The sequence below is a fragment of the Crinia signifera genome, chromosome 1 (assembly GCF_055691185.1).
Source record: "Crinia signifera chromosome 1, ASM5569118v1, whole genome shotgun sequence".
Lineage (NCBI taxonomy): Eukaryota > Metazoa > Chordata > Amphibia > Anura > Myobatrachidae > Crinia > Crinia signifera.
Window position 1 is genome coordinate 68,213,559 of NC_139217.1, and position 16,970 is coordinate 68,230,528.

General features: G+C 42.8%; 1 protein-coding gene across 1 annotated transcript in view; it reads left to right on the forward strand.

Annotated features, from left to right (window-relative positions):
- Positions 1 to 703: 703 nt before the first annotated feature.
- SEPSECS (Sep (O-phosphoserine) tRNA:Sec (selenocysteine) tRNA synthase) overlaps positions 704 to 16,970 on the forward strand; it is a 36,354-nt gene continuing 20,087 nt past the window's right edge. The window contains exons 1-7 of the mRNA XM_083160617.1: positions 704 to 929; positions 5,008 to 5,162; positions 5,773 to 5,891; positions 5,973 to 6,131; positions 6,278 to 6,431; positions 9,896 to 9,998; positions 12,924 to 13,145. Of these exons, the coding sequence (XP_083016743.1) occupies positions 816 to 929; positions 5,008 to 5,162; positions 5,773 to 5,891; positions 5,973 to 6,131; positions 6,278 to 6,431; positions 9,896 to 9,998; positions 12,924 to 13,145 (1,026 nt within the window). The 5' untranslated portion in view covers positions 704 to 815. The remainder of the gene's footprint in view (positions 930 to 5,007; positions 5,163 to 5,772; positions 5,892 to 5,972; positions 6,132 to 6,277; positions 6,432 to 9,895; positions 9,999 to 12,923; positions 13,146 to 16,970) is intronic.

Below are 16,970 nucleotides of genomic sequence, written 5' to 3' on the forward strand. Positions count from 1 at the left end.
TTGTCTGTAAAGCGCCTTGAGTCCTGTTGGAGAAAGTGCGCTATATAAATAAAACTTACTTACATACATACATACATTTAATTACTGGTCAATTTTCTTCTTGTGCAGCAGAAAGAAAATATTAATGAGACAAACAGACTGCCCCTCTGGTCCATTAAAGGCTGCATGGCTGTTTGATAACAAGCCAGTAATTGGTAAAGAATTTATAAAAGTACAGAAAATTACTTTAGCTTCTCAGAATGATATGGTCAGTACACAGTTATCTCGTCACCCTAGCAGTTAATACAGTTGTCTCCTCACCCTAACATTGTATATGTTCCCACTTATCACCCGTCTGGATAACTTTCCAGACTGTACATACAGCCTATAAACGAACCCTACAGCTTCCTGCTGGATGTGGCTTTATGCTATCATTTTTAAAAATAGTATAACAAAAATACTGCTTCCTTACAACCTGGAAACTACATACTACAACGCCATGCCCTCACGTGGGCCTATTTAAACAGCTAACAGTAACACACACAACCTCCCCAACAACGCACGTTGTAAACATGGCGTCTGCAGCGTGCATCCTTTTATAGAGGACGGCTAATGATGACGCGCTCTCGGCCTTGCTGCATGTTAAGCACCGCCTGCTGGGCGTGGTTTGTCAAGCTGCTGAGTCGGCTCTAAACAGCGTACTTCTGCTGTGCCAATGTGATTGGGTCAGACTGCGCGCTCGTGATTGGCTAGCGTCAAGGCTAGCGTCGGCCGTGTCACCCTACGCGCCTAAGGGCAGTGTTGCCATACGTCCGTCTTCTCCTCCTTTCACTGCCATGAATAGCGACAGCTTTAGCGCAGCTGAGCGACTCGTTTCCGCGGCTTACATCCGCCAGGGGAGGGAAGCCCGGCGCGGTCACGAGCAGCTCATCAGGCTGCTATTGGAGACGGTAGGTGACAGCCTGCGCTAGATGTTGCGCTATGTCACGTGACAGACCCGCGCCGCAATGCATCGTGGGAATTGTAGTTTTTATATTATCTTGTGTTGTAAGGTGTGCACATTTTTTGATAATTTACACCTGGCTGTCGGTTTTTGCTAAGGTAGCATAGTGGGGCCCATACATTATATTTATACTAATTTGTGTGATCGGGTGCCAAGATCTACCAAATAATACATAGTCCCCAGAGCCACAGCTCAATGATCTGGCACTCTCAACAGCAAAAGAAGAGACCTCACACCGTCACATGATCATACACAGTCAACGTTTCAGGAGCTTTATTTTTGGTCCCTTCATCAGGACATCCAATGTCCTGATGAGAACAAAAATAAAGCTCCTGAAACGTTTACTGCATATGACAGTGTGAGGTCTCTTCTTTTGCTGTCGGGAGTGCCAGATCATTGAGCTGTGGCTCTGGGGACTATATATATTGTTGCTGGCTGGCACTTAAAGAGACTTTCATCCAACAAGACACTAAACAAGTGTAAGTTTGTGGTCAATGTTTCGGGCTGTTATGCCCTTTATCAAGACAAATCACAGTGCAATACACTCAGTACATACATAAACAGCATTTACATACTGTGGAGTACTAAGACAAGTCTTGGCATACCTCCCAACAGTCCCGAAAACCGCGGGAATGTCCCGGTTTTCGGGGACATTCCCGCGTCCCTCCCGCGGCCGGCAGTGTCGGGGGGGCTGTTGGGAGTCCCCCTGTCGGCTGCTGAGCAGCGGTGAATAAACGCTGTGCGCATGCGCGCAGCGTCTATTGCCGCAGCCAGGGGGCTGGGGGCATGGCTAGTGGCTCACAGAGCCTCTGGGTCATGCCCCCATAGCGTCAAAACAGGGGCGTGGCCTCGCGGGAGAGCCGCTAGTATAGGCCACGCCCCCGAAAAATGACTACCGGCGGCAGCTACCTGGAAGGGGAGAGAATGAGATAACTAGCAATAAATTGCTAGTAACTGTGCTGATGGATTGGCTGTGATATCTTGTGCTATACAAATGGCTGTGTGTAATACACGTGTGTATATGTCTTACCTCAAATAGGTGGATGGAGCTGCATGTCACGTTATCTGCACATTGGTGGCAGGGCAGCGCTTCTGGCATTAATGCCTATGCGCCGCAGCAGGAAGGCCAGGGCTTGTGTAGCTGTAGCCTTTCAATCCACCAATGCCGCTGGAGGGGGTAAAGGGGGAACGTGTCCAGAGCTGGGCAGGTGAAGCTGATTGAGTGCGCATCGGCAGACAAAATCGTACATTATTGGTGCTGTGGGGTATTATCAGTAGATGGGATATATAATTGGTGCTGCAGAGCCATGAGGGGGTATAATAAACACAGGGAGGGCATGGGCAGTCGATTGGGGTAAAAAGCTGCATAGGGTAGATTTGTTAAGTTAAATACATATGTGGGGAAAAAAATGGTTAGTACACATTTAGAAAGGGGATGTGGCTACACCCCCCTTTGCCTGTGGCCATGCTGCTTTGCCATTGGCCACACCCCCTTTCTAAATGTGTACCAGATGCCGTGCACTTGCATGCAGTGTCTATTCACTGGAAAGAGGGACTAAGCAGGGCCACCAAGAGGATGGGGGAGTGGGTTATATTCTACTATATCTTATTTATAAGGCACCACAAGTGGTTTGCAGTGTTGTACATAGGGGACACATGAGAACAACACAGGATACCCAGAACTAAACATTACAGTAACTGAAAATTAAAATGGCACAGGTAACAATCAACACCACAATTCTCAGAACACAATACAACTGAGATGTAGGGAAGCAAATAAATTGTCCATGTACTATTGTGGGCGGGTTGCCATTGGAGGAGATGAACGAATATGAATAGAGATGCGGCTATAGGTATGCGGCGTAGAAGAAAGTTGTTATTGACGTGGGAGAAAATAAAGAGGGCTGTGAGAAAAGGGCCCTGCTTCAAGGAGCTTACAATCTAGAGGGAGACAGACAGGCAACATGAGATGCAGGCAAGGAGGCCTGAAGTCGAGAAGTGAACATGACAGGGAAGGCTAAGACATGAGGCGGCAGCTAGAGCGAGCGGCCTCGGTACTAGGTTATGCAGAGGGGTACGTTGTGATAACCAGGTGAGTTTTCAGTTCCCACTTGAAGCTTTGCAAGTTTAGGGAGAGTCTAATAAAGTGAGAGAGCTTATTCCGGTGAAGGGGGTCAGCATGGACAAAATCTCGGATACGCGCATGGGATGCAGTGACCATGGTAAAGGAGAGGCTGACTGGATAGAGAGAGGAGCAGTATGTAGGTAAAAGAGATTGGAGACATTGGCTCATAACAAGCCGAATTCGTAGCGGTTCTGCTGTTGCGGGTCTGAGCATGCGTATGGGTGAAAATACACATGTACAGGCCCACAGAGCAAATGCCTTCAGCGAGTAATATGCTCACCAAGACTCATGGTCATTCATTCTAGCACCCACTATCTTTGAAAACCCATGTAGTTCCTCTTCCCTGCCTGGGGTGTCGCTGTCTGCTGTAGTGCTTTTAGCACAGTGTGGTCTGTATATCAGCACTGATATGCAAACCAGACCTGTGCTAGAAACACTACAGCAGACAGCGACACCCCAGGCAGGGAACAGGAACTGCATGGCTTTTCAAAGATAGTGAGTGCTAGAATGAACACTAAGACGTTCACACACAGCGGTGCGGACAGGGGGCTGGAGCATGGGGACGTTCCCACAAAACCAGTGTGTGCGCCCAGAAGAACGCTGGGCTTCCACATGTGAACACAGGCGTGCAGTAGCCTGCTCGGGGTGGGCAGCTGACGTCACAGGACGACAGACGCCCACCCAGTCTGCATCCAGGCACTTGCAAATAAGTCAGTCTATAGTTACAAACTGGTGGCACAATCATTCGATGGTCGGCGACCATCGAAAGGTTTTTCAACCGTACACTCGCATGCGAATGGATGTTTGAGTGTACACATCCATTTGCAATGCAAAATGCTGATGATGGTGTTGTCAACAGTGATGGAGATATTGGGGGAATTGAAGACCGTAGATGGGGGAAAGCAGCTTATTATATGGGATCTAAGCTGAATCCGGCCCATAAACCTCTCAAAGTACCTTTTACTCAATGGGAGTGGGATGTACCAGAGGTTTTGCACTCTGTTCCATCTTAATCTTTTAAATAAAGATTTGTGCATAAGAAAAACAGATTCCACATACAGTCCAACATCTGGTTTCATGCAGTCTGAAATCCCTATTTACTATACACTATAACGGTAACTTATTTTTATTGAGAGGTATCCAAAATGGACTTCTTCCTGACAGGGCCCATGTCAGCATGCAATGCCTGATAATTGTAGATGGTCTTGGGAGCAATATTTCTCCCATCATATAGGGCCAGATAGAGAGTGATAAACAGCCAGCCAATCAGCTCCTGCCTGACATTTTTCAAACACAGTCTGTGACATGGCAGGTAGGAGCTGATTTGCCACATGGTTTATAGCCATGTGGCACATTTTGCACAGTATAGCTTAATATCTGGTACACATGCATCCTTAGTACAAATTATTAACAGCTTGCCCAGCAAATGTGATAACGTGAGGCTGCAATGAACTAATACAGGTACTCCCATAGTCTTCTCAATGTGGTTTATTTGACTAAGGGTGGGTTTTTCAAAACCAAGTATTCTTGGTGACTCTGTGGGCTGTATATGAAAGGGTAATAGTAGCACATGCAAAATCAGTAGGGGGGGGGGGGGGGGGGTATCAATGTTGCACTTTTAAATTCAGCTCTTAGCTTTAAAAAATGAGTTTTTGTAAAGATACACGTAGGCCTTGTCTCACAAATCTCCTGCCAAGGACATGTAAAAATATAATTTTAAGTTAGCCCTACTATGATCACACCTACAGTGCCTAAAATATACTGGAATGGCTCTATGGGTTTACAATGAAAAATCTCATCTCAGACATATCACTAAATATCAGAGAAATACGTGTGTTGTTGTTTTGTTGTTATTATTTTTTGCTCTCTTGTTTATATTTTGAACTTTTTCACAATTTAGAAAAAATGTCCTCGGGATGCTTGGGATGAAAGCACAATCGAACTCTTCCTCCATGAATTAGCAGTGATGGACAGCAATAATTTTCTCGGCAACTGTGGCGTTGGGGAAAGAGAAGGAAGAGTTGCCTCGGGCATGGTTGCCCGTCGGCACTATAGGTATTTCTCTTTTGTATTAATAAAGTATGTTAAAACATTATTAATATTACGTTTATGCTAAATAATATTTGTATAAAAGTACTTGGAAATGTGAAGATTCTGGCACTACAAACTTGGATCTAGGCAACAGTAAAAGCCAGTACTGTAGATTTTTAAATTTGTTATCCAGCTAGAAGGGTGGGGTGTATTGTGTCGATGATAGTACTTCCAGCTATGCGTCATTACCGAGGTGACTCAGGAAGCTACATTGACAAGATATAATAACATCTTGTCTGTCAGAGGGGGGCAGATGTAAAATGTGCAGAGAGAATTAGATTTGGGTGAGTTATTTTGTTTCTGTGCAAGGAAAATACTGACTGCTTTATTTTTACACTGTAATATAGATCTCACTTTGAAGCCCCACCCAAATCTAACTCTCTTTGCACAAGTAACATCTTCCTGCAGTGCATATGGTTTTGTCCATTTGAGAAGGAATTTTCCAGAAGGAGAGAACCACAATAACCCCCTATATTCAGTAGCTATACTTTGGTTCTCAGTTTTTACCGAATATGCATTCACCCCTTGCAGAAAGTTAACTTATATACAATTGAAACTCATATCTTGTTTGTAGTCTTATGCATGGAATTGGAAGGTCTGGAGATATATCTGCTGTCCAGCCAAAAGCTGCGGGATCAAGTATACTAAACAAGCTCACAAATTCTATAGTGCTGGATATTCTAAAGATTGCAGGTACGGAGATAGGTTCAACAACTGCATATCCGCCCATTTCAAAACACAGCGGCCCGTTGTAACCGTTATTTATCGTTTCAGGTGTGCGTACTGCAACAAGCTGCTTTGTGGTTCCCATGGCAACTGGAATGAGTTTAACCCTTTGCTTTCTTACTCTCCGACACAAAAGGCCGAAGGCAAAATTCATTATTTGGCCAAGGATAGACCAGAAGTCTTGCTTCAAATCTATGATTACGGCAGGTAGAACATACTGGGGAGTTTTCTCTTCAAAATTATTACTTATGCCTTTCATACCAGACATAATAGCTTTCCTATATGATTATTAATTGCATTGTCAAATTCTAGTTCTTTCTCTTATGATCCTATGTGCAATGTCTTTTATTAAGGTTTTGAGCCCGTAGTGATTGAGAATGTGCTGGAAGGAGATGAATTACGCACTGATCTGAACAGTGTAGAATCTAGAATCCATGAACTCGGAGCTGAGAATATCCTGTGTGTCCACTCTACTACGTCCTGCTTCGCTCCTCGTGTGCCTGACAGGTATGGCCTCCATGGTAATCTCTGTAAAGTTTGGTTTATGTCCATTGCAGAGATTGTTTTTCAGTTATTTATACTTTTCATTCAATTGAACAGGAAATAATTTCCGTTGTTAAAAAGTTTTTAGAATTGCGAGCAGAAATCCGACAAAACTAGATCCGTGTTGCTGTTTTTTGCACAAGCGTAGCGCAAACAGGATTGTGGCGGGACACTTAAGTCGGAGAATGCCATTTCTCACGATTAAGCATTAGGGATGCCCATCATTGCCATCGATGGCAATAGTGCAACTGTCAATCGATAGTGGCATACTATGGAATGGAAGATCATCAATGTTTTTACCTATCGATGGTCATCCATTTTCTTTGACTGATTGGCCTGGCGGCCAATCAAAAAATGGGGGCAGGGCGTCACATATGTCAGGGGTGGTGCTATGCTCCGTGTCCTGGCCCGTAGGAAAAACCGAAAAAAAACTCTATTTGTTTATGCTTGACATTGACGGATGGAAACCATATGGTTCTCCCCCCATAGGTGGCAAAACTATTCTACATCGACCATAAACAATCAGTGATTTCAAATCATGAATGGCTGATGGCCATCCCTACTAAGCACCTAAGAGTACCAGCATTCTCCACCATAACAGCATGCTGATCTGAACACTCCTGGCACTATTCACAGCCCACTGGTGTCTGTTCTTAACTTGTAAAACTTCTCTAATATATTCATTGTCTTAGTATAACTACCAAATGTTCTTTAGTATAGATGGCCTTAAGCTCTGTACACATGGAGCAATATATTGCTCTGTGTCCCATTTTCATCAGCAACCAGAGATGTTCGCTGATGAAAATGAGACACTGCCGGGGGATAAGGCAGGGAAACAGCTGACTGCCAGGGGAAGTCCCTGGAGTGACCGCTGGTCGCGGGAGTGCGCTCCCGGTGACAGTCATCCTGTATTGCATTGAAGGGTGTCAGATCCGACTTTTTTTTTTGCAATGTCTGATCGGTTTTGTCAGAAACGGCTGCGGATTGTCAAAATAACAGCCATTTTTCGACAATCCACAGCAGTTTTCATCGATCCATGCACTTTCAGACACTGGGGTAGATCTATGAAGCAGTGATAAGGGAGGAGAAGTGATAAAGTGCCTGGAACTTTATCACCGTCCAATCAGCTTCTGAATGTTAACACTTTCAGGTCCAACGTCTAATTGTGCTCAACAGCCCCAGGGCTAGTAGCAGAAACTATGGTGAGCCACTTTAAAATAAGAACATTAACATCGTTCAACATCTAATGTAGACCATTTTTCAATAGAATTTTTTTTTACATTTAAACCAGACTGTTTGAATTGCAAAAACAAATTGGACTGAAAAAGTTAAGTTACAGGCTGGGTTTCAAAAGGACAGTTAGGAGATGATTGGACGTTGAAAAAGTCACTTTATCACTTCTCCTCCCTTATCACTGCTTCATACATTTACCCCACTGTTACTGTTGGATCACATGAAAACGGCCTGGGATTCCATGATGTTCTGACAGTCGGAATCCCGGATTGAATACCCTCCATAGACTCTAAAAATGCTTATTTCAAAGAAAGTCTTATCCATCATGACAAAATGACCCGTTCCCTTGTGTGTATAAATTATACTGGTAGGTTAATTGTCTCCCAACAAAACTAACCCTAGAATGTCTGTGTGTGCGTGTACATGTGGTAGGGAATATAGATTGTAAGCTCCACTGGGGCAGGGACTGATGTGATTGTTCAAATATTCTCTGTACACTGCTACGGAATATGTGTGCGCTATATAAATAACTGGTAATAAATAAATAAAAGCATACGTCCATCACATTGTAAGTAAGATGTGCGGTTTAGTTTGGCTTTGAAAGGGTGGAAACCAAGCAGTACTAAATTGCTGAAAAGAAAGCGTCCTTCCGCAGCAAGCGCAGTAACACAAGGGTTATAGCTGCAACTCTTTAATTAACCATTGTTTCCTATGTTTCCCAATTAGCCTCCCACTACGACCATCAACCTATGTCCCTGTAGCTATTTGCCTCTCATTACCATATATTAGCATTATTAAGCTTTGGGTAACACGTTTGCTGTTACCCTCTGCACTGTCGTGGAAGACTATTTGATTAAGACAAAATAGAGTTCAGTCATCTGTATTGCAAATGTGGTCATAGCTGGTTCCCAAAGTAATGTCTTTGTTTATCTGAGTGTAAAAGAATATGACATACTGATATTAATTAATAGACCATACTCCCTATTAATGCACTAAAGCAATATGTAATCCACATTATATGCCAGAAATAAGATCTTACTATACTCTCTCACTACTCATGTTACTCCTCCGAGAATTGCATTTCTTGCCCACTATGTGGGTGTAATGTGTATGTATAAAATAATATACTTTTCTCACCCATTAGTAGCATAATCCTACACACAGGTCCTTATTCTGGTTGACTTGCAAGGGTGGGAATTTTGCAGCCTTGCAAGTCCCCCAGATGCCGCCAGCACCGTCAACTGCCCCCCCCCCCCTCCCATTCCCGAACCCCCGCAGACATGCGAATGGAGAATTTGCATAATTATCCATTTGCAGCCTTGGGTATGGATTTCTTCAGCGCCCGCAGATCTGCGACACCTCTATGGTGTCTCAGAGCTGCGAGCGTCTGTGCGAGGACAGGGCGGGCCGCTGACATCCACTGACGTCAGGTACCCGCACCAGCGTCATCGGGGAATCACCATGGGGACAGGGCAAAACTCGCTAAATGGCGAGGGAACCAGAATCACCCCATGTATTTGTATATATCATTCAATAGCAATATTTCAGTATATCCTATACCAGTGGTGGCTAACCTTGACACTTCAGCTGTTGTTGAACTACACATCCCAGCATGCCTTGCTACCGTTTTACTATTTGGCCATGCTAAAACCGATATGCAGGTCATGCTGGGATGTGTAGTTCAACAAAAGCTGAAGTGTCACGGGATAGTCATCACTGTCCTATACTTGCGTAGCAAAATTGACACACACCCGATCCTTCCTTCAGCAATATTCCCAGATACTTTTTCATTCCAGTCATTCCCAAAACGGAGTCTTGGTGATATAAAGAACACCCCATATGTGAGGACATCCTCAGCCTTAGGAAAACTTCTTGCAGTCCATGTTACATGTTTTTGATGGTATTTTCTAGAGCAGTGGTCAGGGAACCCGGTCCTCATTACCCCACGCAGCACATGTTTTCCAGGTCTCCTCACAGAATCACAAGTGAAATAATTAGCTCCACCTGCGGACCTTATAAAATGTGTCTGTGAGTAATTAGTACACCTGTGCACCCCGCTGGGTTACCAGCAAAACATGCACTGTGTGGGGTAATGAGGACCGAGTTCCCTGACCACTGTTCTAGAAGAATGCCTGACCTACTAATATGTAATTCATGTAGCTATGTCCTTAATTCCCTATTTGTGCTCTTTTTAGGCTGGAAGAATTGGCAGTGATCTGTGCAAAGTATGATATTCCACATATAGTCAACAATGCCTACGGCGTGCAGTCTTCAAAGTGTATGCATCTTATCCAACAGGTAATGTGCCTAATCTGTGCCCTTATTATACAATATGTGGTAAACACATGCTGCTTACATGTACGGCACAGTACTGTATGCAGCTATAGGGTAAGGCCGAACTAACATTCATGAGACACCTCTCATTCATTCACTAGCCTATCGTGGCATCATTGCAGATGGTTAAGGGTTGTTTTATAAAACTACTCACTGATGTGTTCTTGAAACACATAGGGGCAGATTGTAATTTGGGAGCAAAGCATGTTAGGCTCCAGGCAGGGCAGACTTATGTACCTGATTATGAGGTGAGAGTAAAGCACATATCACCAAGTAACTTTGCACAAGGACAAACCATACTGTAATACAAAGGGTTAATAAGCTCTGCAAATCATAATGTGTGCCCCCATCCACCCCGACTAGTTGAACCTCATCAGTTCCTACGTCTCTGATACTTAAAGATTAAATCAGTTCATTTCAATGTGCAGACAGCCTGAAACCAACAGATATTGTGGCCATATACTGCGATAATTCACAATGAATTGACCACGATATCTGCTTTCCTCCACTGCTGAGGGTACATTTCCCTGTTCCGTTCCCGTGAAGGACCAGGAAATGTTGAGCAGTCGGCCATGGTTGTGCATACACTTGACAGGTGCAGCCAATCAATGATCAGATTTGTCATTCATGTTTGAAGAATTTTTATGCCCATCATGGTTGCTATCATACGCTCTGAAGCTAATAATCTACAGATAATTGCATAACATATGCCCAGCTTTAGTTGTAATTAACATACACTCTTCTTGGCAAAATTTGTAACCATTGAAATAATTAAGGGTATATTTACATGTGTGTAGAAATAGCGATGATGCCCATATCAGATTCTACTTATCATTTATCTAGCACCTTCTAGAAGATTCTAGCAAGAATCTGATTGGTTGCTATTGGTAACACCCCTTAGTGTAATCTAAAGCTGGCCATACATCTGCAGATAAATTGTCAGATCTGGCTGGTTGGAAAAAAATCCTGGTAATGGATGAGAGCAAATGACAGTTGACCATTTGCTTTGAAATGCTAGAAAACTGCCAAAAACTGTAATTCAGCTATTACCAGGTTTTTGTTCCAACCAGCCCAATCTGACAATCGATCTGTAGATGTACGGCCACCTTAAGGAGATCAGTTTTACACAGCTAAACTGTCAAATATCAGCAAGAGGGAATTCACTAGCACTTTCGCAGTCTTTAACTGCCAATTTCAGATTTTATTTATTTTTTATTTGGTTGGGAGTTTTTCCAGTAACTTTGGTTAAAAGCATAATCATTTTAATTAAGGAACACATACAGTGTACAAATAATAGAACAACAAATGTAATATGGCCGCCTGTAGCAGCTCTTTCGGTACTTCCTCATCTTTTTTCGGCCACCGCTTCGCCAGTTACGATTGCCGCTACGTAAGGATTTTTGGTGAGGGAACCATTACAAATCTGCTCTAGAGGCATTTTTTGAGGTAAAAGATTGTCCCCTCGTGGGATCGCTTCACTCGACACGCTTCGGGCTTGTGGCTCGCTCTGCTTCGCTCGCCACAACTTTACAAAAGGTAATAGATGGTGGCGTGGATCCAGGGTGGTGGTGCGCAAAGATTCCTGACCTGATACTGCTTTTTTTTTTGCTGGCTTCTGCTGTTCTACAGCCAATGATTTTTCTGGACATATATTATTTAATCTCATGACCCATTTGCACTTCTTTTCGGTGATCCTCACCATACAGTAAATAACCCTTGTGGCTCGCCGTACAGTACGTACGTTCAGTAGCTGAATACTGTAGTTGAATTGTGGTTAGCATTATGTTTTAACAAGCATTTTATTTTAACCAGATAATTAGAAGTTATTAACTGAAGGGGTTAATAGCGCTCTGGTTTTCTCTTGTAACGTTCTATAACATCATATTGGGCCAAATTGCAATAAATTATTGCAATTTGGTCCTGTCCAAAGATCTAAGGAAAGCGGTACATGGTATTCAGGCTCCAAACTGCCATATCTTACAGTATGTCCTACTCAGAAACAAAAGAAATTCGGGACACAACAAAATATCATATTTCCCTGCATGTTAGCTACCTTGAACGCTGTCTGGTCAGCCTATTGTATTGAGCCCATCACATCCACTTTACCTGATACCCCAGCACACTTGGTTAAGGTTTGGACACCCAGAACCCTGCACTTTGAAGTCAAACCTCCTTTGTCTATTATTTAATTCTTCACTTCCTACTGTCTTATCCTTAGATACCTTCTGGTATCTATCCTCAATGTATTTGATTTATTATGTATTGTCTTCAAGGTTTGTTTAATGAGCAGTGCCCCAGATAGCTGAAACAGCTTCTAATTCCATACTGCCCTGCTCGATTACTGCGACCTGTAGATCTTTCATCTAGGTAGGTAGGATGTCTCTTATTAGTACCTAGAATTTCCCATAATTCATCTGGCAGTCAAGCGTTTAGCCATGTTGCTACGACTCAAAGGTTGAACTTGATGGACGCAAGTCTTTTTTTTTCAACATAAACTAGTATGTAACTGTGACTCTATGGAACTCCCTTCCCTGTACAGTTGGAACAGGTCCCACTCTAGAATTCTTCTTTTCCTGTTCCCTCAACATTTCCATAGTTGTTCTTTTAGTATCTCCATGCTCTCTTTATTTGATGCAAAGCTTTTCAGTGCTTCATTATTTCTGTATTGTTTTATGTTTATTCTATCTATTAAGCACTTTTAGTCCTATTGGATGAAGAGCGCTATATAAATGAAATTATTATTCTTTATTATTACATTATTGTGTATCTGTTTTGAAAAGGCATTCATTGTGATTCCCCATACGTTTTTGCCTGTATATGTCCTGATGCTGCCTCAATATTATGCATCTGTAACTGAGTTAATTAATTTTTTTTCTTTTGTTTGTCCAGGGTGCTTGCAAGGGCAGAATCGATGCTTTTGTGCAGAGCTTAGACAAGAATTTCATGGTTCCAGTGGGTGGCGCTGTTATAGCTGGTTTTAACAGCTCTTTTATTGATGAGATTAGTAAAATGTACCCAGGGAGAGCATCTGCCTCTCCATCTCTGGATGTCCTAATAACGCTGCTGTCACTTGGTGCAAGCGGATATAAGAATCTCCTAACAGAAAGGAAGGTAAGCTGCGCTATAAACAGAAATGTGTTTTTTTTATTTTTTTTTATATGAATATTTTTTGTTGGAGTTTTGCTGCAGTGATTGTTCTATTTTCCTGAAAGTCGTCTCTTTGCCTTTGTGACACCTGAAACCTCCAGCAAAATAAATAAAGCAAAATATTTATTTATTAACAGTTTCTTATATAGCGCACACATATTCCGCAGCGCTTTACAGAGAATATTTTGAACATTCACCTCAGTCCCTGCCCCAGTGGAGCTTACAATCTATATTACCTACCACATGTACACGCACACACAGACATTCTAGGGTTAATTTTGTTGGAAGCCAATTAACCTACCAGTATATTTTTGGGATTGTGGAAGGAAACCGGAGTACCCGGAGTAAACCCACGCAAGCACGGGGAGAATATACAAACTATGCACAGTTAGGGCCATGGTGGGAATCGAGCCCATGACCTCAGCGCTGTGAGGCAGTAATGCTAACCATTACACCATCCGTACTGCAAGCATGATATATTTCAATACCATCATATAAAATGGAATGTAGCAAAATGAGCAACTCCCAAAACTACTACAGTTCCTGTTTATTGTATTAAATGGTAATCATTGCTTTATATCATGCATCAAAGTAAAAAACAAACCATCCTCGCCATCTAACCCCCTTGCCGGCCTCTCATCCTATTCTATGTTCCGGGGGAATCCTCGCCGGCGAAGATTCCCTCAAACTGTGAGGTTCACCACTAATGCAGCAAGCCTGCTGCACATAGCGGCGACCCTCACCATTTTAACGGCCGCGCTTGCCATTTCCACCTCGCTGGGTTTTTCCAGGGAGGTGGAAACGGCGAGTGTGTGGGGGTAAGTTGAATGCTGACCCGTGACGGCGAGCTAGCAGTACTGCTCGCTGTCGCAGCTCGCCAAAGGCATTGAATACACCCCAGAGAAGCAGACACTGGAAGAATAATTAGATAGGTAGGATGACAACCAAGAAAGGGCGGTGTCCTGAAGACCTATGGGTTGTAATGCTAGTGCAAGAAGAAAGTGTTCAACCGTTTCAAAAGCAGCAGAGAGATCTAGAAGAATAAGACATGAGTTATGGCCTTTAGACTTCGCAGAGACCAGATCATTCACTACTTTAGTCAGTGCTGTCTCTGTGGAGTGTTGGTAGTAAAAGCCTGACTGAAGTGGGTGCAATAATTTGGAAGATTTAAAAAAGTGTGTGAGGCGAGTCTTTCCAGTAGCTTGGACGGGTATCCAGACGATAGGTTGAAATGGCAATGGTCATCGTAAGTTTTAGGAGGGAGTTAATGAATATTTTTTTCATACTTTTACCATCTATGTAAGTTTCAGTTGGGAGGTATGTCGAGTGAAGCAGGACACTCATTTGGAGTCCACGTGTTTTGGTTGGTATGAGCACAGGAGACAGAGGTATATTTATATGTGAGCGTATAGGAGCAAGAGGAGCGGGAGTAGAGTAGGATGAGAAGAGTGTTGATAATTCATCTTCATTTGTTGGATCAAATAAAGAGAAGGCATCGGAGGTTTTAGGTAGGTTATCTACAAGTAGGAAGTAAGATCATGCGCATTTATAGTGTCTGTTGGGTTGGGTAAGAGAGGGTTGACAATGAGTTAAATGTACAGTATTAAGCATCTGCGGTTAGAGGCTTAAACAGAGATGAGACTTTGGAAATATGTCTGTTTGGCAGTGTCCTTTGCTTAGTGATAAGGTGGTAGAAAGTCTTATACAGTGTGAGGAAATAGCTTGGAGTACAAGACTTATGTCACTGATGTTCAACTTTACATGAGAGTTTTTGTAGGTGTCTTGTTAATTTAGCGTACCATGGTTGACATCTAGGCCTACATGGAGTGTATTTATTTTTTAATGGCACTGCTAGTTTCATTGGAGTTTATCTTTATCAGCCTCCTGATACACTAATTGACAGGAGGTAAAAATAAATTTGGGGTAAATAAATATTAACATTGTCAGTATGAATCACAGGGTTAACCACTTTGTACTGATTTAGATTCTCTTGATAGTCTAATCCAGAATGGGAGGAAGTCCTTTTAAAAGCCCCTGACTCCATTCCTCACTGAATTATTATTTGTTTTAAAGCTTTACATTTAAAAATAATTAACTTTCCCCAGAAAAATGGGTCTCTAAGGGCTAGTTATGAGGGAAGAAAAGCATAATCCCCAACAGGTGGCATCTAACAGGGCTAATTAGATATTCCGCTTGGTTGAAAACTTTAAGGTGCCCATACACGGTGCGATGTACGGGTGTGATGCGATACTTGCTCTCACGCACAGCACATAAAGTGTGTGCTGCCCATACATTTTGAACTAGATTGCATCTAGTTCAAAATGCATGGCGCTTTAGCACATCACATACATTGTGATATAGATGCAATGCAATTTAGTTTAAAACGCACCGTGTACGGTCACCTTTAGTTTCACAAAGTTCTCCTACTGTACCATTTGGTTGAGAACTTCCATAACAGCAGGGACAGTACTAATTGGTTAGTAAGATATTTGTTGCGTTTCCATAGCACAGTTTTTTTTTTTCCTCAGGGGTTCTGCTACTCAGTTGCTGCTCTATCAAGGTGCGGTCATTGTTCAATAAACTGATGCGGTGATAACTGTGTAGAGTAGGGCTTTCCAAACTATGGCCCTCCCAGCTGTTGTGAAACTACAGGTCCCACCATGCCTTGCCACCGTTTTGCTATTATGGAATGCAAAACCTATGGCAAGGCATGCTGGGATGTGTGGTTTCACAACAGCTGGAGGGCCACAGTTTGGACATGCCCGGTGTAGAGGCTCAATGAACAAGATCAGTAATTTCCTCTGCTTAGTAAGAGGAAACCGCTTTATTTTAGATTTCAAAGATCCATTGCTCTGCGTCTGAGCAATGCAACACTTACAGTCTGACTTGGCCCGCACCTTGCTCTCCCAGCTATCACAATCCCTCATTTTATATAGCAGCGGAGATAAAGTAGGGGTTGCCAAATTGGCTCAGATTAGTGAAGCGTGCATTGGAATGTGGGGATGTCTTGTCCCAAGGTGCCTTTAAGAATCTGCTGCTTCAGTGGCCAGATCTAGCACTAACCTTCACTTCTTCTGTTTATCCTTGAAACATATATTGTATCATATTGAGAATCAATTGCTATAAAAACAATACAAAGGATAATTTGTTTTTATTTCTTCAATCAAATCTAGCCTTTACCTCCGCAGCACCTTTCTGCCGTTACACATTGATTTATTTTGCAGATTTTTACAACCAATATAAAGCAGCCACTGCTTGGTATGCAGGTGTCCTGTGCGCGCCGGCTCGCTCACAATTGTTCATCACAGAAGAGGTGTACAAATTGAGTTAAATATAGTACATAAAAATCAATGCATTTGCCATCTCATTTCTCTGAATCCTTGAACTACTGTATGTGTTTGCTTGGGGTGCTATTAAGTCACCCACAGATGTATCTCTGGAATAAAGCCTGTTATTGATTTGACCCTTGAAAAAAAAAAAAAAAAAAGAATGCTACAAGCCCCAAAGCTCTATTAATCTCTTCTGCATTAAATTGAATGCTCGCCTGTATATGTTAGAGTAAACTGGATGCATACATGTGTTTTGGAGGCGGGGAGGGGGGGGGGGGAGTTATTTTTACAGCTAGAAGTTAGAAAAAAAAAGTTCAAGTGATTGATGTGGAGGACTTGAATGATATTCCCTTCCTCTGATACGTAGCGTGTATTATAGATGGGCTGGCGCCATGGCGACTGTCTGTACGCTCATCGTTAGTCAGCTGTAGAAAATCTCAAGTACATCTTTATCTGCTCA